A 22419-nucleotide genomic window follows, 5' to 3' on the forward strand; every position below is an offset into this window, starting at 1 on the left:
GGACTCTGCCAGCATCCCCAGGCGTGTTGGCTTTCCTGGCTCTGGAGCCCTAGCGCGCTCAGCCATTACAAGGAACATTGGGCATTCCCAAAGTGCCTGCACCCTTGTTGAAAAGGTGCTGCGTTACCAAAAGGACAGAAAAAAAAAACCCGAAAGATTTAACTGCTGGATTTCTTGTAGTTCTGCAGGTAAGGAATCCAGGGACAGCAAAGCCTGGGGCCCTCACAAGGGCAAAAAACGGGGAGAAGGATCAAGTTAACCAACTCGGGAACACTTTCAGAAGCAAGCTGTGGATCTGCCTAAGGAGGAATGGATGCTTCTCTTCCTTGGCAGCTCTGGAAAGGGCCTTGCTCCCAATATGTGGACAAAAGAGCACCCAGCTCTCCTTTGCTGAAGAGTTTTTTAATTGCTGCAAGGGGAACAAGTTGAGGAAGCATCCTTTCTTCCAGAGGCGTGCTGGCCAAGGCAGTCTGAAGCACAAGGGGAAACAGAGCTCGTTTTGCACCCAGCCCTGGCCCTGCTGCATTAAAAAGGAGTAAAGCACAGCCGCTGGTCATAGGCAGAGCAGCAGCCAGGACATGTTGCTCCCTGGAAGGGGCAAGAGATGGGCCACTGGTTCCCAGTGCGGTGAAGGGGCAGAGCAAAGCAATTGCCTGGCCCTAAGGAGAAAAGTCAAAAGGATTCAGAGAAAAAGGCAAAGTGAGCAGAAGCAACTTGAGACTGTCCCTTGGAAATGACGTTAGCACAAGACCCCCAGAGGAACACATTAAGGAAAAAAAACCAACTCTCTCAGCCGCTGAGCAAAGCCAAGACCAGCCTTTAAACGGGTGCAAGCACATAGGCAAGGCAGTCAGACCCTTCCCCTTATCTGGGTGACTTCAGTGAGCAGCCCCCAGCTGCTACACCCCCCGCATCCCTCAGCACACCCCCTCAGGTCAGTGCAGTTGCAGCAGGGCTTTGGGGGCAGCTGTTGCGCTATGACAGGCAGGTCCCACATCCACCCTCCGTCCCTGCAGCTACCCCCAAGGCTTGGGGTCAGCCTGTACCCAGCACTGAAGGAGAAGGTCAGTGTGGAGTGGAGGGGAGAGGATGGGAGATGGACTGAGGTGAGAGCAGAGATGCGGCATCTGAGAGGACATGAGCAGGACATGATGAGCTGCGGTTGGTCGGGGGGTATCTCTGTCCTGACCAGACAGTTTGGCAGCACCGGTGCTGAGGGATGGTCCCCATTGGGCCAAGAAAAGTCACTTTAAGGTGTCATCAGCGTTCTTGAACATGAGGATGGCATTGTAGATCTTGAGCGCTGGGCCCAGCTTGACACTCATGATCTTGACGATATCAGCTTGCGTCAGCAAGAGGAACGCCTCGCCATCGATCATCTGGAGAGGAGAGGAGAGCAGGGACACAGACACTCATGAAAACCCAGGCAGTGACTTCCTAGGGACAGCCAGCATGGGCACAACCTGGGGACGTGCCCAGTTGCACTCACCCTTAGCCAGGAGACACAGACGGTCCCAAGGGGTAGGGCAGGGGCCACCCACTGCACTCCCATGCTGCCCCAGATAAGCCAAAGCTGGGAGCTCGCAGGAACAGGGCAGAGAGGGGGAGAAGCCCTTCTAGGGGCCACCCCAGGAGCTCACACTGCAGCTGGCACAGGCTCCTGTGCCACAGTGCAATGGGCTCAGCACACAGCCACACTCTGCCTGCTCTGGGCAAACACCCGTCCATTCCCCGCTCCAGGTCCTGGCATACACGGAGGCTGCCCCCAGCTCAGCTCTGCATGTCTGAGCACCCTTAAAGCACAGGGGCCACTCACCAACAGGCTGGGACACTTGCTGCACCCAGCGTGCCCAGATCTGCCTGCCCTGGGTGCACTGTGCATGCTCCTCTGCGTGTCTGTCCAGAGGGGTCTAAAAGTGATGAACCTGGCTGACAGACAGCAACGTCACCCCACTGCAGTGCTGGTGAGAGGACGCAGATGGGGAAGGATGAACGGGGAGGAGTAAGTCACTTCCATCAGAAGGTGGTGCTGTTATTAAGGCTGCAGCACCATCCTCCTCCTGTTCCCCCACCCCAGCCTCCTCGGAGGGGCCCTCCCTCACCCATGCTGGCAGAAGAGGGCAGCACAGCTCCTTGATATGGTGCCAGGTGCTGGCCACGCTCTCACAGCAAGGCCAATTCCTCCCTGCTCTGCTTGCAAACAGTTGTTCTTGACCACCTGCACTCAACCTCCATCCCCTTCTCACCTCATCCTTGAAGAGCTTGGCCTGGTCTTCACAACCCGTCAGAGTTTGAACAAAGCTAAAGACCTTGGAATAAACGGAGAAAAATGTCAAGACAGAAGCAACATTTCTGGCTGGAGACCCCCCATAAGCCCACATCCTGAATCCCACAGAGACATTTTGCTCCCTGTAAGGTAACACACGACTGTGAGGACAATGGCTGCAGTGGCACCACTCTCCCATGCCTACAGTTCACCTCCTCCAGCCCCAGAGCAGCAAATGCTACAGCTCCAAGATGGCTCCAAGAAGCCATCTCCAGCACAGCGAGACCATTCCCACTGAGGGGTGAGGGAAGGAGGGGGGCACCCAGGAGGGTAGTGGGGAAATCAGACAGGGCTGGCTGCTGGGACTGGTGCCACAATTCCAGCTACCCAGGCCTTAAGAGAGGCCATCACAGATGCCCAGGAAAGTGAATGGAGGTGACAATGAAGAATCTGAGGTAAAGATTTCTTTACCAGGGAAACAGGGAAGTGACTTATCCACAGACTCTAGGGTTTAATTTTTTTAAAGCTGTCAAACACGACACCGATTTCTTTGGAAAACTGTAACACGCTAACAGAAGAGAGTGTTGTTTGCCTTCACCTGCTTGCCCTGGGCGAGTGCCACATTGAAGCCAAGCGAGAACCTGGTAGTTCTCCACGTGCTTTCCAGAAGCTGCAATCAGGGCTCATGTCATGCAGCTGCCCACACAGGACCCCCAAAATGTCCAGTGGATCCCCCTCTTGCTAGCCCAGAGCAGCGGCCACCGAAGCACCTCCGTGCCTGGTGAACGTGCCATGGCACTGCAGTGCCAGGCAGAGCCCTCCCAGCCGTGCCAGTGGCTCAGGAGCCACCACGCAGTCTTCAAAACGATCTTACCTCATCAATCGTCCACTTGGCCACTGTAGTTGCCGTGATGCCGGCCACCCCCGGCAGGAGCTTGCAGTGCTGCTCCCAGCAGAGCGACAGGGAGCGGTCGGGGTGGGCAGACAGGGCAGACATGAAGAGTGACTGGTGCATATTGTCTGAAGAAATAGCTGGCAATAAAAATGCAAGACGTGATACAAGGTAGAAGGATGAGGACATCCCGTCCTATCCTACAAGCATTGGGGAGGGCTCTGTTCAGGGGAAGGCCCAGGCTTGGCAGCAGATGGTCTCATGGGTTGAGCTATCAAGAGCAATAGGATATCAGTGTATTCAAGTGTTCAGTTTGGTGGGACTGGGGGTGGTGGTGGGAAGAAGTTTAGAGACAAGCTTGGCTTTGTCTTGTTCTCACCACTTTCAGTCATTCATTTTCCACACTGAACTGGACTTCAATGACAAATTTCACACCAGAATGTCATCCCGTATTGTTCAGTTAATTGCACATGTTTAACAAAGTTTTTCCCTTGCTCTCTGCTCCAAGGAGTCAAGGATGGCTCCATAGAAGAGATTCTCTTCGCTCCCTCCCTGTGCTGGGGTAGGCAGCAGGACAGACCATGGTAAAATGGACACTGACTGGAATAAATGTCAGTCCTTGTCTTATGTCAACCATCAGAACTAAATGCCAAGCAAATCGTTCAGCAGCAGTCTCTGTGCTGCAGCAGTAATTTGGCACTTCACAACCACACTGATATTTTGGGGTACAGCAGCCACAGGATGAAGGCACAGCATCCCTGTATATAGAGGACAAAGTGCTGGGGAAAATGCACTGCCATAGAGAGGATCCTAATTCCCTGCCCTAAAGCTCTGAGAGATTCAAGACAGAAACCGAGTGACCTAGCACAGCTCTGGTAGGAGGCAGGGACGTTCCTTGTCAGATGGTCAACAACAAAGCCGACCACGAGCTCCTTACTGGCGCTGACCTGCGTGAGGTCTGACAGAGCGAGCCAAGGGAGACCTCCCAGCAGCCACCATCCCAGCTCCTCGAGCCTTGCCCCCACTGTAACACCACGGCAGAGGACAGCACTTACTCTGGAAGTCTTCCTGCTGGATCTTCCGGTACTTTGGAGGTCGCCCTCTAAAGAGACAGGAATACTGATTTCCAACTGGGTTGGGACTGGGCCCAAGGGCCCTCCCCTCCACACCACACAGAGCAATGCCTTGGCAGTGGGAGTGAGGATCACCTCTCGGACCCTGACCCAAAAGGTTGACAGCTAAAGACACAAAAATGTGGGAATAAAAACCAAGAAAGGTGCCCAACAGAGCTGGAAGGACAAACGCCAGCTGCAGCAACTGTGCTTCCCCGCGGTCAAGGAGCCTCTCCAGCTTGGCCATTCCTCCCAGGGATGGCAGTCGCGGCACAGGGGCCCTGCGCTGCTGCACGGGGCTCACCAGGCTTGCCCCTACCTCCCATGGTGACGAGATTTCTTCCGCTGAGAGAAGCCAATCAGGTTCCTCTTGCGAGTTGAGGCCTCAGTGTCAGACAAGTCTGCTTTAAGCCTGCCCTGGTTCTTCTCTGCCAGTGGGCACCCTGAGAGGCAGTAATGGGCCGTGAATCTCCCCGTCACGTGTCCCGACCCATCGCAGCCTGGCGTGGGGCACTTCCTAGAGAACAGAGGGGAGACAAGCGTTGGACCCAGCTCAGAGCAGCACAGCAGAGCAAGCCAGCAGGGCCACCTCTCCACTCCCAGCATGGGAAGCCATAGTCCTGGCCATGGAAAGCAGATAAAGATGTGCTGAACAAATTCCTGAGGTGAGGGTGCTGAGTCATGGGCAGGACACACTCAGTCACTCCAGGCACAAACACCCGTCCCATCTCCTCCACTGCCATCACAGCGACTGTGTGCAAGTCACCACAGTGCTGATCAAGCAGGTAATTGGGGTTCACAGTGTCTCCATCTTCCCTTCATTACCCCCACAGGCATCCAGACTAGTCTCAGTGAGGAGGAAGCAAGTGTCACAAGTGTGGCCAGTAGAGAAACCCCTGGGAGCCAGACCTGCCATCCTCACTGATGCTCCACCATACTCATTCCTCTTGACATCAGCCTGTCACAGTGGGGTCAGCACTACACTGTGCCTGGCTTCCCCTGGAAAAGGTCACACAAGCAACTGTCTGAGCTGAAGGAGATGCACTGTTCCATCTCAGGACCTGCCAAGTCACCACCTCATGGTGAAACGTATCCATGAGGGGTGGGAGAAACATTTGACTTGAAGCTGGTATGAGTGAACAGCATCTTAGAGGTCAGAGCAGGGCACCCTCAGGGGCTCTGAGTGCTGCAGGACAGGCACAGAGTAGCTCACAGGATTTATGCTAGCTGCAGGCTCTGGGATGCCTTGGGGCTTGGCCTGGGGAGAGCAAGGGCTGTCCCTAAGCAGGTGGCAGAGCCAGGCGTGGAGTGAGCACAGGGCAGAGCTGGTTGCTGGTGGGGGTGGTGGGTGCAGAGGAGCCGAGGAAGGACCAGCACAGGCCAGCAGGGAAGCTGTGTCCCTCTGAGCCGCACTGCAGAGCTCACCTGTGGTGAAAGCTGTACTTGGAGCTCTTGGTGTGAGGGATGCTCTTGCAGCCCAGGGTTGGGCAGCCGCCGTGGGCGGAGGAGACTGATTCCTTTGGCCCTAGACCAGGAGGAGAAACAGGAGAGAGATTCTCACAGCTGCAGCCCCAGACAGAGGCAGGGCTCTGGGCTCCCTGCCTGTGCCAAACAGGGAGGATCTTTCCAACTGACAACTCCACAGAAAAGCCCTTCCTCCCTGCCCATGCTCAGTCAGGACTTGCCTTCCTACTTCCGTGCTTGGGCAGGTGGCAGTGACAGTGGGGCTCTGGCACACTTGGGCCCTGGTATGAGGGACCGACCCAGGTGCAGGACTTACTGAGAGGAGGCTGCAGCGGATGTCCAGTTTTTGAGCACCAGCCTATGGGGTGGATGTCTGGATGATCTGCATCAATCCAGAAATCATAGACATGGCTCCAGCCATCAAAATGGATCTGGGAAGGCAAGTAAAGATGTCATCCTTCAATCTCAGGGCACTTCCCTGAGGAGCTCTGGAGCTCTTCAAGCTGACAGTCAGCAGCAAGCTAGAGCTGAACTGCAGCACAGGGCTCTCCTCCACATCTTGAGCCAGGCACTGAGATTTGCCATCGTCCCCCAGCATGCTTCCACAGACCTCCACACTCCTTACCACAGCAGCTGGCAGTGAGTTGGGAAGGGCAGAAGCAAACCAGCTCAGTGCCTGGACAGAGGCTCAGCATTGAGACTCCAGCACCCACCTTTATCCTGTGATCTTCCACGTCCTCCACACTGGCCACTCGGATGAAGGAAGGAGTCCTCCTGTCCACTGCCTCCAGCTTCATGTTCACCAGGAAGCCGTGGGGTGGGCGCTGGAGCCAGGAAGAACCCAGGTCAGCATGGAGCACGGCTGTGCTTTGAGGTCCCGCATCCCTCCGCAGTTTTCCCAGCAGAGTGTGCTCAAGCCCACCTCCCAGTCCTGGCCTGGCCAGGTAAGAAACATCCCAGCTCACAGTGGCAACAGGAGGGACTGGGGACAGCCCTCATGGATCTCGGCTGTGTTTTAACAAGGTGGGAAAGCTGTGCCCAAGGGAAGAAAGTGTGAATTTCTGGGGATTTATACTGCAGCCACACTTGGCTGGACACAGTGGTCGTTGCTGCAGTTGGAGACAACTGCAAGCCTATCAAGCAAGCCTAAATGACTTTCCATCAGCCAGCTCCTGTCTAGCCGAGGGAATGGTCGTACTTCCCATTTTTCCTAGTTTTGAACTATTTGCTCAGGGTAGCCCTGACTTCTGAACCTTGAGCGTAGATCCAAACCGCAGGCCTGTTGCAGGAGCATACTGAATGCTACCTGACTTTTCATGAAAGCAAGGACCTGACAAGGCAGAAAACCCAAATTCCTGCCCAGGCACAGTGGAGCAGATGTTGCAGCACTCACCACTTTAAAGGCCCAAGCCGGGACAGCGGATGCTCCAGTTTCCTTTAAGTACTTTTCCCAGGTGAAGTTATCAGGGTCAGGATAATCTAGAAGGGGGAAGATGCAGAAGGTGAGACTCACCTGCAGGAAGATGTCAAGTACCCTAGAATGTCCTACTGCCTTGAAGGACCAACCAAGTCTATTGCCAGGCACATGGGAACCTGAGAGACATCAAGAAGTGCTACTACGTTCTCATGGACCATGAAATCCAGGGTACAAGGAAGCAGAAACACATGGGCCTGCACAGACAGCGTGGGCCCTCCTCGTGTCTCCATTCAGCCCAACACAATCACCATGCAGCACCTGAGCATGTGTACAGGAGCCTCAGCAGGAGCGTGCCTCCCCCTTGGCTGTGGCCTTGCTGAAAGAAATTGCCTGGGCCTGCAGACAAGCAAGGGCCATTGGGTTTGCACCCCCAGGCTCCCCATGCCACCCTGGGGAAGCCTGTCCCCAGGGAGATAGGCCAGTGAAGGCTGCACTCCCAGGCCACTGACTCACCTTGAGGAGGTGTGAGGGGTTTGCCGTGCTCCTGACACCATCCAACTGGGTGGATGTATGGACTGCTGGGGTCACACCTAGAAAACACACCCAAACTCTTACACAGGGCTGAGATACCTGGGCTCATCACCACCAGACAGTGTGAGCTGTGGGGACCCAGGGCAGGGCAGCACCCCAGGACTGCACCACCAGCAAATGCCCCTGCAGAAGCTGCGGTCTTCTACAGCACCCTTGTCCCTGAGTGACCCAGGGAACCATAGGCCCTGGCGAGGCAAGGGCTAGAGCATAGGGACTCCAGCTCAGAGGGGCAGGATATGAACACATCCTGGGTGCAAGCCCTGCCACAGAGCTGCCCAAGGAACCGCAACCTTTTGCTGTGAGTAGGGAGACAGGCCATGCAATTCAGAGCTTGGAGCAGAGAGACCTGAGCAATCATAGACTCATGTCGTGGTCATGGCTCCCAGTAGGTCACAGCACACTCAGGTGCTGCTGCTTTGCAGGTCTGCCCTGGGACACAGCAGGCAGCTGTCCTGCACCAGCGAGCAAGGAGCAGCCAGGGACAGAAACCTCTGCAGCCCCACAGCTCCTTGGGGCGAAAGGTACAAGAAGGTGAGAAGGCTGCAGCCACAAAGGAAGCAGAGTTGCTCTCAGGGCCCTGGTTGTGCCAACTGGACATTTTAATTGGCCTTAACCAGCTTCAACTGGGACACTTCCCCAGCCACAATCCCTGCCTACAGATGCAGGAGTTCCTTTTAAGATCAGGCCTTCAGTTCTTGCATTGCAGGTGGCCCCATCTCCCAGGTGGGTTTCAGGGTGAGCCCACAGCATATGATCTTGCCCGTCTTTGCCCCACATAAACTACAGGGCCATGGGAATGTCCCAGGAGGTGACATGGAACAAGTAAAGGTTTGTCCTCCAGCACAGGGGGGTGATGCTCTGCTTCACTGGGGCCATTTGCAGCAGTGTGCTGGGACTGTCCCACGCTTTCCTGAGCACCCCGTTGCAGGGCATCTCCTCAGCACTGGCTCCCCAGGAGCCTCTGTGTACTTACCAGTAGTCGTAAGTATCATCCCAGTTGTCAAAGTGCACCAAAAAGCGATTGTCCACCACGTCAGTCACTGTGGCAACACAGATCAGGGAAGGGTTCATGCGGTCCACAGCTTCAAGCTTCATGCCCACCTCGAAGCCCGGGGAAGCCTCATGCTGAGAGGAGAGAGGAGCAGATTTCTTTCAGAGCTGCGGTCCCAGCACCCTCTTTACCACTTTCCTTGCCTGGTGCAAGGAGGCACCTGCGCAAAACCTCCCAAATCCAGACAACTGGGGCTCCAGGCAACCCCAGGACCACTTAGGATCCCAGAAGGGCAGTGCCCTGCTGTGCATGTAAGAGACAGAGGGTAAGTAACTCAGCTTGGTCACACAAAGAAAGAGCAAAAGAAATCTTCAGACCCTCAGGATACTCTATAAACAGTAACCTCCAAGAGAAAAACAGCCTCCAACTTACATTGATTTAGATTTTGGCACAAAACACTTGTGTGTGGTCATGCTCCTCCAGTGTTAGCAGCAACCAATGTTCTAGGCAGAAGAAGCTGTGATGGGGCCCTTATTCTACTTTGTCTTTATTTCTTGGATCCAAAATCTGTGCAAAATGCTGCATCCCACACACTAATGGGACTGTTGCAGCAATGGGCAGGAGGGTTTAGACACAACAAATAACTTAAGAAAGGCTGATTTATCAGCAGGTTGAGTTTCCTCTGCAACTGACAGAGGAACCACCAGCACTTTGCACTCCGCTGTACTCCCACTTTCCTTATCCAAGCTGCCAAATGAAAAATAAAGGCAGAGACAGAAACAATGAAGACACAAAACAGAGACAAAAGAATTAGACTTATGAAACAATAACTAGAGGTCTTGACAAAATAATTGTTGAGAGCAGGAGTTACTTCTCCTCATCAGCGCTTTTGCAACAGATTTAACTGTTCATGAGACTGACCTGGACAAAACAGTCAATCAGACCAACGCCAATTTTGGGCACACCAAACCAGTATCCAGCCTCCAGATCCTCAGCAGCAAAGAGTGTCACATCTCATTAAGTCATGACAGCAGTGCACTCTCCTGGCCCTCTGCACTACAGGCCTGAGAAGTGTGGGGTGGGCAGAGAGAAGCCCAGCACTGGCAGAGGCTCAGCTGGAGGGGAACAAGTCCCACCTGAACCTGCAGGCTCTGGCAGGAAGGAAAAGCTGCTACTCACAGTGTTTTGGACCATGAAGAGGTGCTTAGGAGCTGCCTGAGCCTTTGTTATCTTCAGGTAGTTTGTCCAGCTGAATTCTTCTTCCTTATAACCTACAACCCCTCAGGAAGACAAATGAGAGCAGCGAGTTCACAGAGAGCAGCCAGGAGGTGGTGAGGCTAAGCCCAGCCACTCCTGACCAGTTCTCACCCTGCCAGCTGTTGTCTGCTGTGGGCACACAGGGTCTACAAGCACCCCTGGGGAACCCAAAGCCCCTGGCTTAGGCCCAGTGAGTGCTAGGAAATGTAAGCAGTGGAAATCCAGAGCTCAGCTCCTCTCTGGAAAGCATCAGTCCCACCTGCCATGGGGAACAGCCGCTGGCTCCAGCCTGGCACTGGGATGTCCAGGGTGACAGGGCTTTGCCCCGAAACTGGAGTGAGAGAGATCTTTAGTGTGATGGGTGCCTGAGAGGTTGTTCTGTGGAACTCCCCAGCACAGCAGCATCCCCTCCTTGGCTCCATGGAGCCACCCTGTCCCCATCTCCAGCTCTGTGTTTGGGGGCCTGCTGCTCGTCCCCCTCTTTCAACAGGACCCACCAACTGAGACTTGCTAACTTCTTACCTTTTGGGGGCTGGAGTCTGTGCCCTGTCTCCTCAAACCAGCCAGCAGGGTGGATGTCAGGGGAGTCAGCATTCAGCCAGAAATCATGGCACTCAGAGTAGCCATCGAAGTGGAGGCGCATCCGGTAGCCACACACCTACCAGCATGGAGGGCAGGAAAAGGAAAGGGCCATGGAAACCTCCCACTGTCCCTGGCTGAGCACCACACACACGTCCCCTCCCACACACAATCTCAGCACATCACTTAGGAAGCCAAGAGTCAATCACAGGCCAGTGCCCAAATCCAGAGGCACACACCAGTCCCACGAGGTGTCTTGCACGGAACAATGTAAGTGCAAGGCCACCACAGGCCAGCCCTAAGAAGGGAGGTTCATGCTCATGTGTGAGATGCCACAGTGGGGCACCTTGCTGGGTCCAGCAAGTGCAAGGATTCCCTTTCCTGTACCTGGGGAAGATGCTGGCACAGGGATTTTGCCTAAATGCCATGCTGCTTTGGTGAAATCTCTCCAGCAGCAACAACAGCAGTCGCTGTTGTACAGCTGATCTCCCTGGCTGCCTGGGAGCACTGTGAGGTAAGGCTGGTTTGGCTGCCACACGACTAAGCAGAGAGCTCTGTTGACAGATGGACTCCATGGACACAAGGAAGAGCAATGGGTTGCCTCCACACTCTCCATCTCAAGGGCTCAGACCTGTCTGAGGGCCATCAGCTCTAAGATAAGATGCTGTTGCCACCACCAGTCTCTCCCTCCATGGCACTGCTGTGTCAGGGTGATGGAAAGACCAACTAGGCTGGGGCACCACAGCTGCTCTACAGCACCATCTCCTGCTCCTATGACCTGGAAGTAAATTCACCGTTTGCTTGACCGTGTGTCCTGGTTTTGCTGGGACTGAATCACAGAATTCCATTTTCTGTTAAGCAGAACTGCATTTCTGAGAGAATTGCAGTGTTTGATTTAGTGGAAACCAGTTGGTATTGTAGCTTTATCTGGGACAGAGTTATTTTCCTCATAGCAGCTGGTAACACTTCGTTTTGGATGCATACTAAGAATAAGATGGTAACACACTGATGTTTACACTAACTCAAGGTTTGGTTTTCAGTCTTTTGCCTGCACTTGTGTTTATAGTTTCTTTTGGTTTTGGTTTTGCTTTTCCCTTCTGTCTGCACAAGAGGATGACGGGAAATGAAAGCCTAGGATTTGCTGGGACAGATGATCCAGGTGTGTTCCAAGCTGACCAATAGCACGTGCTCTATCCCACAGACATCACACTCACTATAAACTGGGGAGTTCACTGGGGATGGCTCTCTCTCCCCCTTTTGGATGTTGGCTGTCTTGTCTAGCTCCCAACGGGGAGATGGAGAGTAAGGGAGTGGCTGTGTGGTGTTCAGTTGCTTGCCAGGTTAAGCCATGACACCGAGGTGCTTGAGCTCCTCTCATGCAGTGACATGCAGGTGAGGGCCTATAGCCCATCTCCTCCATGGACCAGCCAGCACCACCTCCCTCCCACAGAGCCTCCTGCTGCGAGGGTGTGAGCAGAAACCAAGGACCATGGGAACCGGAGGCGTCTTACCTCGGCCACTGTCAAGATGAAGTACATAGACGGGTGCTGCGGATCAATCCCCTCCAGCTTCATCCCCACTTTAAAGCCATTCTTGTGCTGGGAAGCTACTTGGTACTGGAAACAAAAATTAAACTACAATGTAAAAAAACAACACAGTAGCGGAGTCTAAAACCATCCCAAGGAGCAACCATCAGGCAACGGGAGCTGCTGTGATCAGAAGATCATGGGCCACAAGTTATGTTGTCATCCACATTTTAATCCTTTTCCTGTAGAAAACACATTCTTCTACCTCCTTGTGGGTTGGCGGCTCTTGCTACTGGCAGGGCAGGACAAGGTGTGCCTGGGCTAACGGCTGCAGCTGGGAGAGTGGGGCACAGGCCTGGCTCTCCTTGCACAAGCAGAGACCTGGGAACAGGGGTGCAGCACAGCAATGTGGCTTCAAGGAAGGACTGGAAAGGCTCCACCACCCTGCCAGAGCCACAGGGGTGTCCTAGGCAAATGTGGGGTGCTTGGGGCAGAGGACAACACCCTGCTGGGGACTTGGACTTGGGACAAATCAAAACTGGAGGCTGCCTGGTCACCTGGAGGTGAAGATGGGAGCTTGCTTATCACTCAGAGTCCCGCAAAATAGGGAAGCAAGGAAGAGAGAAGGAGAAGGGATGGGAAAAAAAGGGAAAGAAAATAGAAGATGAAAGAGGGAAAAAGACAGGAAAATCCCAACTCACATCCTGGAAGAGATCTAAAGGGGCAGCGACAGCTTTCTGCTCCTCCAAGTAGGACGCCCAAGACCAGCCTTCTTTCTTCTCCTCACTGGCACCTGAGCGCAGCACAAACGCACACACAAGAGGCGCTGCTGAGGGTCTGCTCCAGCCTCCATCCCTGCCTGCCTTGGGGCAGCGTGGGGAGCAGGCGAGCGCATGGGTCCCAGTGGGGCTGCACCCCACTCTCACGCACAGTCCTGCATCCCTGCGAAGCTTTAGCACCGACCTGGTCAGCTGCCCGAGGAGAGACAGAGCCTAGAGGCCCCCCCTCTCACACAGGTCCCTGTGACCCAAATGTCCTCTGTTGCTGTACAGTCCTCAAGGTAAGACACCTAAGGAGTCTGAGGGACAAGCCATCCTGTGCAAAGCATCAGGAAACCTCTACAACCAGTCCTCCTCCAGCCAGTACAGCCAAAATGGCCACAGCACTGATGGATTCGGGACAGCCAGCAGGATCCATCCAGAAGTCTGGAAATCACTTCAAGCCGCAAGGGGTTCCCAGCCAGTCAAACCAGCAGCGGGCTCACCTCCCACCACCACTCCAGAGGCACCAGCTCTGCTATCCTCTGCTCTGAGACAACCACCTGAGCGCCCCTGGACACAGCAGGGCCACCATGATGCCCTAGAGATGCCTTTACCCCTATGGTATTCAGGAAAAGAAGCAAGCATTGTCTCTTCATAGGTAGGGAGGTGATCCTTCATGCCTTTGACCTCTTTGGGAAGGCCATAAAGGCCTTGCCTGAGGCACACAACCCAAGACTCTTGCTCTCCAGTCTCTTTCTCTCCCTGCTTTGTAGCACCTGAAGGGACTCCAGGATGCTGTGCCTATGCCAGCACTGAATAATTCACAGCTACAGGTCAGCCATGGCAGACAGCGTTGGGCAGGGCAGGCCAGAAACGCAGGGGAAAAACCAACCAACTCCTTCATACCTTGGGCTTAGGGGAAGCAGAGACTGAAAAATAGAAACTTGTGGAAGAAATTAAAGCTGAGCTTCAGTGAGCAAGGTTACTAATCTCAACGCTTTGCTAATACTTAAGAGTGCTGAACACCTTTATTATTCTCCAGGACATAGTAAAGAAGTGGCAGACATGTTTGGGGAATCCGTGAGTACAAGCTCTGCACTTCTGGAGAATTTCAAATACACTCAGAGCATACACTGACTCTGCTGCACTGAAACATCCAGGGCTGTGTTTTGTTTGTTGATGTACTTATAAGATAAAGAGAAAATAAAATGCTGAAATAACAGGGCTCAGTGCTGCTTACTTGTATGCTGCAGGGAAGGTTATGTACCCAGGGCTCAGACTGTAGAGAGAAGGACCTGGCAAGTGAGTATGAGACTCCTTTTTTAACAGTGGTTCACTCAGTGTAACATCAGGGGTTAGTGACATCTGGCCCCTGCTCCTGTCCCTACATTTGGCTATGGAGAGAATTATAAGCAGTTTCATTTTAAAATGATTTTGAGTATGACCTTTCAGTATTCAAAGACAAAAGGTTTCCTATAAATGTTTATTTGCAATGTTTTCCAAAATCTTCCTTCACCCTTACCCCCATTGCACTGCAGGGAAAAAAAACAAACAAGCTACCAGTGCATCCTTCAGCTTGTCTCCTTTCCTTGTGTCGACAGCTCTGCATTTGAGATCTCCTCTAACACAGTCCAGGGGTAGATCCCCACAAGATCCCCAGCTTCAGTAGCACCAGACTTACAGGAGCAGCTAACAAACTTGTGGGCTCCCGAGCATGTAAGGGAAGAATGTCCCAAGTGGGGCAAAGCCAGGTGTGGCACAGGGTCACATTACTGCTCAGGATAGCGCCTCTCGGAGCAAACATGCTATCCATAAGCAGGTAAAAAATTCAGCTCCCAAGGGGAGGGACCAGAAAGCACTGTACAGTACAGCCCAATGCCTGAAGAAGACACAGCCGTATCTGTAAAGGTGCACCCTTCCCATGGAGAGAAAGAGAGGAAAGGAGAGAAATGGAAAGAGACAGCAAGAGCAGGATCATGCAAGCAGAGGAGCTCACAAGCCTTCAGGAACATGTGCATACTGCATTGAGTGTTTGACTCTGCTGGAGCACCAAAATGCTGGCCCAGACCCACAGCGGGACCCCACAGCCATGTCAGGAGTGCTCACCACACCACCCACCCAGCCCTCCGTACCGTGCTGGCTCCCATTCCACGCATCAGGTTCTGGATTGTTGATGGCAGCGTCTTCCACAGAGTTTTTTCTCTCTTCCTGCTTTTCATCCTAGACATGAGAACAGGCAAAACAGAGACTCATCACATTGGAGGTCTGCACAGAGATTTGTGCTGTGCTGTACCTTCACACGTGTGCCAAGGGCCATACTGTGCCTCCACAGCATCTGTGATTTGACTGATGCTTGGCCTAGAAATGGGTGGCCAAAAGGATCCGATTATGGGAACCCAAGGGGTATTTTGGTGCTGAGCTGTAGCAATCACACCTGGAGTGGATCTTCTCAGTCAGGGTTGGCAAGCCAAGCTTCCCTGCCTTTCAAAGTCCCTCTCCCTTCCCCACATCATGCAGACAGACATTGTCTTACTTCAACACTTGGTAACTCAGACTGAAGAGAGCAGCTGAGAGTGCTCAGTACCTACAGCCCAGCCAGACCATGCCTAGCACCGCCTAACGCAAGGTGCTCAACATGCCCAACAGCCAGCCAACTGTCCAAAAGCCCCGATGACTCCACACATTCAAGTCTTCTTGGCATTAACAGCCAAAAAGCTACCCCTTCAACACGTAGCTGACACAGCACTGAAAAGCACCACCGAGAACTGTGCATACCCGCAGGGCATACAGGGCTGGCCCATGGCCCACCCGTGACAATGGCACGTGCACATACACGGCCTCCCTGCCCTCTTCTCACCATTTGCTCAGATTCGTACTCCTCTTCCGACAGGCTCTGGTAGTCCTTCCTCTTTCGTTTCTTCACCGGCTTGAGGATTTCAGTGGCATTGGTGCTGCTGGCAGAGTTTTCCACAATGACGGACCTGCATGGAGAGTAAATCGCTGCAGCACAGTACGTGGCAGTGGCTGGGGTGTTGGCAGGGGAGTGGCTGCTGAAGGATCACTTACAGACAACTGTAGAAAAACTGTAATTATTGTGTTTTATGTTTGAACGATGGCAATGAATGACAACATTAATGTCTTGAACTCTGCTTATCTGGCAGTGGAATATATAGACTTTCTTGCCTGACAATCCCTCACAGCACCCAATTTAAAATCACCCCATTTCTTACTCACACATGTTCCCATCTGTCCTAATGTACACGCTCCCCTTAGCGCAAAAGTTGTCGAGAGGTTAGAACCACAGTACAGGCCAGGATCACCCTCGCACACTTGGGTGTCAGAAACCTGAGCCCAGCAATGGATCAAAAGCAGTCTAGTTTCGTAGCAGGGCTCTAAGCTGCATCAGAGTCACACAGAGACGCTGGAAAATGAGTCCCAGGAGTCACACATTAGTAAGCAGAGGGGCTGGAAATGACCCACGCCTTGAACGGCTGCTCAGCCTGGAAGCCCTCACTGCAGCAACCTCCTGCTGCAGCAGATACAAGTTTATGAGGCAACAAATTGGGCAGGAGTAAATCTGGCTCCTATGCTTCCTGCTGTCCACTGGGACAAGTCTTCATCCCACCACACTGCAGTCAGGGCACTCTGCCTACAGGAAAGAGGGAAACAAGTGGGGGCCCCAGCACCTGCCAGAGACAGATGCGCTTGCATCCCTTCCTAGAGCATGCAGACCAGGGGAGGGAGGGCAGACAGACAGATGGATATGACTTTGCATGGAGCAGACTCCCCTCCCTTCACCTTTCTTTGAACTGCTGGTGACAGTGCTCGCTGCAGAAGCCCCTGCCTTCCCGGGCTCCATCCGACACGTGTCTCCGGCCACAGGTATCACAGTGGCACAAGCTTTCTGCTGTTAGCAGCTTGGTCTGCTCCGGCATATCTGAGTCAGAGAGAGGAGGAGCTGTGAGGCACAAGGTGCAGCAAGAGAAGAGCAGGAAGCAGGAGATATTTGCCAGACAGTGCCTGCTGGGTGATGGTACCACCCCAGAAGTACCACCATGACGCCCTTACCCTGAGCCACAGTAGGATTGTCCCTGCTGGTGGGTGCCACCTCTGAGTTCCCATCTTTCTCTGTGTGACCCTCCTTTATAGCTTCCACTGGAGGCATCTTATCAGCACTCACCACCTTCAGTGTCCCGTACTCATTTATTCGAAACTATGTCATCGAACCAAAAACAAGGAGAAATTGTTAAAAAGGAAGACAGAAACGTAACTTGATAGCTAGCAGGCATGTGAGCTCCGAGAATGAGAGGGACATGGTTGGGTCATTAGTGCGTCCAACAAGAGGACAGCTCCTCTGACAAGAGGTGAGCGTACCTCCAAAATCACCCATCCTGCTGTGCCTCCCCGTGGTCTGCGCTGGCCGCTGGGCCTGCCAGGGCAAGGACACTGCCTGCACTTGGGTGAAACCAGCACGAGAGGCAGGGTGATGGCTGGCATCCTGAGGCTGGGTAGCAGCTGAGAAATTTGTGCATTTTGTGCACGTGATCATGTACCCAGAGGTACCTAAAGACACCTGCTGTCTGAGGAGAGCAAGGCCACTCTTTTCAGGGTGAGTGCAGGAGTTTGGTGAGAGCCAACTCCACAGCACAGCTTGGAAAGGAACGATGCCCTGCAGAGAATGTAGCATCCCTCTGCCTCTCTGCGCAGGGCAGACCTGCTGCAGCCCCCCAGGCACCATATGTGTGCTCTTTCTGCTAAGCTCACAAGTTGGGACGGGACATAAGAGCCTGGAAGAGCTGACGGAGCCTCCAGCTGTGGTGTGGGTGCTGCCAGGGGCCACGTCACATCCTGGTGGTCCCTGCCTGGCACAGGCACAAGGGCGAGCAGCTGTGGGGAGTGGCAGGGGGGGCAAACACGGTGGCCCAGGGCTACACTTACCCGCAGGTTACTCCCAGGCAAAGTAGCCACCCCATCTTTCCACTCCAGCACACGGACTGTGCTGCAGGTCTGCACCCCGCTGATCTGGGGAATGACAGTAGCTGTGATGGGCTCACTCCCTGCTCCCCTTTCTGGCCTCTCAGCCCCTGTGCTTCTCTGTGGTTCCCGGGGGAATCGCTGAATTTCTAAGGTGCTCGTGGGAAGGCTGATGGTAGTGGCATTTGCTTGAGAAGGGAAGAAAGGAAACAAACAACCAGAGGCATACACAGAACACTTAACTGATGCAAACACGGCTCAAAGGCAGCACAAAATGACAGAGAGCACAGTCTCCCAGCTGAGGACTCAGTGCTGTGGGCTAAAGCACCCACAAGCTGGCAGCGTGAGCCAGCAAGATCTGCAGCCAGCAATGGCTTGTTCTGGAGGCTGGAACCAACACTACCAACATTCCAGGGTTCCAACTTCAGCCTAACCTCAGACTGTTCCCACGACCAGGATGCTCTGGTGGGGCAGGAGTGTGGTGAGCTCCTGGACTGCATCTTCCAGTTTAGTTTCATTTCAAAGGAACACACTGTGCAGCCTAGGGCCTCCCTGCAGTGGGAACCGAGGCACCAGGAGCAAGAAAAAAAAGGCAGATTTGCTTCTAAAGAACAGCCCTGATCTCACCTAACACACATCCATGCTTTGCTCACACACTTCCTGAAAGACTTCGGTCAGCTGGGCCGAAAATTGTTGTCCCAATTTTCAAGAAGGGTAAGAAGGATGACCCTGGTAATTACAGGCCTATCAGTCTCACTTCAGTGCCTCCTAAAATTATGGAGGCAATCCTGGGAGATATTGAAAAACATCTGAGAGACAACACAGTCGCTGGTCATAGCCAGCAGGGGTTCATGAGGGGAAAGTCCTGCTTAATTAACTTAATTTCCTTTTATGACAAGGTCACCCATCGAGTTGACCAAGGGAAGCCAGCAGATGTGGGGTTTTACCAAAGATTTTGATACTGTCTCTCACATTACACTTCTGGACAAAATGTCCAGCACACAGCTAGACAAGTCCAAAGTACGATGGGTGAGCAACTGGGTGATGGGTTGAGCTCAAAGACTTACAGCAAGTGAGGTTACATCAGTCTAGTGGGCAGCCACCAGTGAGGTTCTGCATGGCTCAATGTTAGGGCCAGAGCTCTTAAAGGTTTTATAAATGATCTGGACACAAGTGTTGAATGGGCATTAGGAGAATTTGCCGATGACACTAAAATAGGGGGAACTGTGGACTCCCTCAAGGGTCGAGAGGCCTTACAGAGAGACCTAGCCTCGACAGCTGGGCAGTCACCAAGACTGGGACATTTAACAAGGAAGTGCTCTGGGATAGGGTAATGCTGGTTCTATGGATAAATGGGAGGACAAGAGGCTGAACAGGAGCCCACAGCGTGCCCTGGCAGCCAAAGGGCCAGCCATGGCCTGGGGTGCACCAAGCCCAGCATCGCCAGCCGGGCGAGGGATGGGATCGTCCCGCTCTGCGCTGCACTGGTGCAGCCCCACCTCCAGTGCTGGGGGCAGTGCTGGGTGCCCCAACATATGACAGACAGCAAATGGCTGCAGTGTGTGCAGAGGAGAGCGGCCACGGCGGTGAAAGGTCTCACGGCAAGACTTACGAGGAGCGGCTGAGGTCGCTTGGCTCGTTCAGCTGGGAGCAGAGAAGGCTGAGGGGTGCCCTCATCGCAGTCTGCACCTTCCTCAAGGGCGGCCGCGGAGGGGGAGGCACCTCTCTCCTCTCTGGTGACCAGCGATAGGACACGAGAAATGGAGTGGAGCTGCGGCAGGGGAAGTTCAGGGTGGACGTTAGGAAAAGGGTCTTCACTGCAACTGGGCCCTGAGCAGGCTTCCCAGGGCCGTGGGCACCAAGCCTGTCAGAGGTCAAGGAGCGTCTGGACGGTGCTTTTAGTCATGTGCTTTAGTTTTAGGTAGTGCTGCGAGGAGCAAGGAGTTGGACTCGATGATCCTTGGGGGTCCCTTCCAACTTGAGATATTCTGTGATTCTGTGATCATGCAGCAGCCCAGGAGTCCACATGCCCTGCAAAGCAGGCACCCAGCACACTGCGCTGCACTGGCACAGGGCCCCAGACATCAAGGCTTTGGTTTACAACTCATTGGCCACAAATCGTCCAGCTGATGTGGGACAGCCACAAAAAACAGATGGCAGCAGCAGCATGGCTTTGACTCCCAAGGTTTGGGAGAAGCACAGTTATACAAGGACTGAGAGGTATCAATGTGGGGGGAGAAGGCTGGGGAGGCACCAGTCAGAGAAGACATACCTACCTGGTATGATGAAGGCAGCTGTTGGCAAGTGGGTGCTCTGCACAGTGCTCTCGGTGGTGACCACGTGGACGCTGACGTCCCCAGCGGCATTCCCCTTCGTGCTCCTCACAACCTCCATCTCTGCTCTGCTGTCCATCACCTTGTCTGGGCACAGAGCAAAACCCTGCAAATCAGCAAGAAAGAAATGGAGTTGGGTACAAGTACAAACATGACAAAGGAGTCAGAAAGACACTGTGGAGGATGGCCCCTCCCTTTCCACCATGTCCCAGCAGAAACTTCTGCAAGATGAATTAAAGGTCCACTGAACCCAACAGAGAATAGCATGAAGGTCACAGCTGGTACCAACATGATCCAGTGAAGCCCCTGTTGTGAGATCCCAGCTCAGAGCCTGCAAATGCTGAGATGTTTTTCTTACTTGGCACCACCATCAGCTCGTACGAGCACAGCAGGTCCACCACAAGCTACAGCTGCTCCTGGCTCCCACTGGGGCCTACACCACTTTGCTGCAGAGTGTGACTGAGTGTTGGCAAATCCTACCCTAGAGAAGACGGAGGTCCCTGACGTTCCCCTTCCAGCTCTCCTGTTGGGCAGCTACCCCTGATCTTGAGAATTTTGCAGTGCCAGGAGTTAAATGAGAGGGGAGGCAGAACATGAAGTCCACTGCATGCAGCTGAGTTTCTCACAGGACTGGTGATGTTCAACCCATTTAGCCATGAATTTCAAGGAGGAGGCAAGGTGCCAGGGCCCTGAGGGCACTACTGGGCCTTACTGGCCCTGAGCAGCCTTCCATAGGGGCTCCATGTCAGCCCACCCTCAGCCTGTCTATGTCAACTACAGCAGTGCTGGGCTCCCGCTGCTGTCTGGCCATGGTGGCCCTGCCAGTTGCCTTCCTTGATCCCCTGTCCCTGGGGCAGCAGCTGGCCCCTGCCGTGCCCCAGCAGGCAGGACACTGCCTGCACCAGGATGTCCCCAGACCAGGGCCTGCCTGCAAAGAGCACAGCAGAAAACCAGCAGCGTTATCAGATGCACTCAGGGAAGGCAGACCTCTCCATGCCTCCTGAAAATGATGGTCCCAGTTGAGGACACAGGGCTGGGGAAGGATTTTGGACCTGCCTTGTTTCGCACACCCTCGCCACAGCACTTGCTGCTGGGCATGGCTGCTATGGGGCTCAGTAGGCAACCATGCTCCTGTCTTGGGTGCTTTTGATGCAACCCAAATTTGAAAGAGAAGGCACCCATGTGGAAAACAGGATTAGCATTTCAGTGAAGCATAGTTAAAGAATCTGGCTACATAGAACAAAGTCTGGAATTTTAAAACCTGAGACATTAAGATAAAGGCGTTACAAGCAAAGGGTAAAGAGTGGGGTGGTGTGTTCCTGTTAGGGGAAGATTTACTGTTTCCTGTCTTCTACAGCGCTGCCAGGTTTGGTATCAGAAATACCTGATGTTCAACTGACACCCAGTGCAGACCTCTAAGGCCGTCCAGGTTCAACATCAGAAAAGCACTGTTAAGTGTTGGGAGAACTGAAGGAACTGAGTAACTCAGCTGGACAGTGGACTCCAACTGAAAGCCAAACTGAATTTGGCAGCCAACCTGTCTTGGTGCTTCCTAATACCCAGGAGGAACCTACCCACTTTCTTTGCCACTTAAATCTGGTATTTATCCTTGGTTCATCACTTCAGTCAAATGTTTCAAGGACAGCTCTTCATTCTGTATGCTGTTGTTTTATTTTGGTTTGTTTGGTTCAGTTTGGGTTGGTTGTTTGTGTTTTTTGTTTGGTTGTTTTTTTTTTTAATTTAAACAGAACTTGGGACTGAAAATGCCAAGAAAGGAAAAGAAATAACTGGATCCAGAGCCCAAGCTGGGGGATGTTCAAAGCCATCTCTGTACAGCAGTCTGTGATGTGAGTGCAATATCAAATAATTGCACAGGACATAACCAGCAGTAATTCTCACACGCCAAACACTCTCCAAAACCTTGTGGGGCTGCCTGCCAGTGCTGCTGAGACTGTGCTGGATGAGCTCAGGGTGAACACAGCGAATGTGGATTATTGACTGTGGCTCTGTTCCTTAAACCGGAAGAGCCAAATAACCCAGATTTAGGACTCAACCTCCTTCAACAACCTACTCAGAAAGGCCTCGCAGCAGCAAAGGTCATGGCCCCTCAGCACACCACAGCTGAGCAGCCCAGCTCAGAGCTCCAAGGAGCCTGGGAGAGGCAGAGGAGCCCATCCTGCCCACAGCCCTGCCCTACAACAAACCTGTTCCTCTCATCTGCCCCTCAGCAGCCGCGTCCATGTTTCCCCCAGCAGT

General features: G+C 53.5%; 1 protein-coding gene across 1 annotated transcript; it reads right to left on the minus strand.

Moving 5' to 3' along the window:
- Window positions 1-1244: 1244 nt before the first annotated feature.
- On the minus strand, window positions 1245-20242 carry L3MBTL1 (l(3)mbt-like 1 (Drosophila)). The gene is made up of 21 exons (XM_010193445.1): window positions 20107-20242; window positions 17795-18018; window positions 16925-17069; window positions 16655-16793; window positions 15714-15837; window positions 14989-15076; window positions 12797-12888; window positions 12081-12185; window positions 10513-10648; window positions 9913-10004; window positions 8716-8867; window positions 7665-7741; window positions 7128-7213; window positions 6448-6558; window positions 6051-6165; window positions 5696-5795; window positions 4590-4787; window positions 4214-4260; window positions 3141-3298; window positions 2247-2309; window positions 1245-1379 (listed from the first exon to the last, which is right to left on the minus strand). Exons 1-21 carry the CDS (start codon window positions 20240-20242, stop codon window positions 1245-1247), a joined length of 2523 nt encoding a protein of 840 aa, XP_010191747.1.
- Between the last annotated feature and the right edge of the window lie 2177 nt (window positions 20243-22419).

The sequence above is a fragment of the Mesitornis unicolor genome, unplaced genomic scaffold (genome assembly GCF_000695765.1).
Source record: "Mesitornis unicolor isolate BGI_N332 unplaced genomic scaffold, ASM69576v1 scaffold14141, whole genome shotgun sequence".
In the NCBI taxonomy this organism is placed as follows: Eukaryota; Metazoa; Chordata; class Aves; order Mesitornithiformes; family Mesitornithidae; genus Mesitornis; species Mesitornis unicolor.

What these genes read in the sequence shown, in the direction of transcription:
- L3MBTL1 (XM_010193445.1), bottom strand. Translation starts at nt 20,242, where the DNA reads ATGGACAGCAGAGCAGAGATGGAGGTTGTGAGGAGCACGAAGGGGAAT. An exon ending in TGCCTGGGAGTAACCTGCGG is followed by an intron (nt 17,070 to 17,794) that starts GTAAGTGTAGCC and finishes TCGATGACATAG; the next exon opens with TTTCGAATAAATGAGTACGG. An exon ending in CCAAGTGGACGATTGATGAG is followed by an intron (nt 2,310 to 3,140) that starts GTAAGATCGTTT and finishes GTTTATTCCAAG; the next exon opens with GTCTTTAGCTTTGTTCAAAC.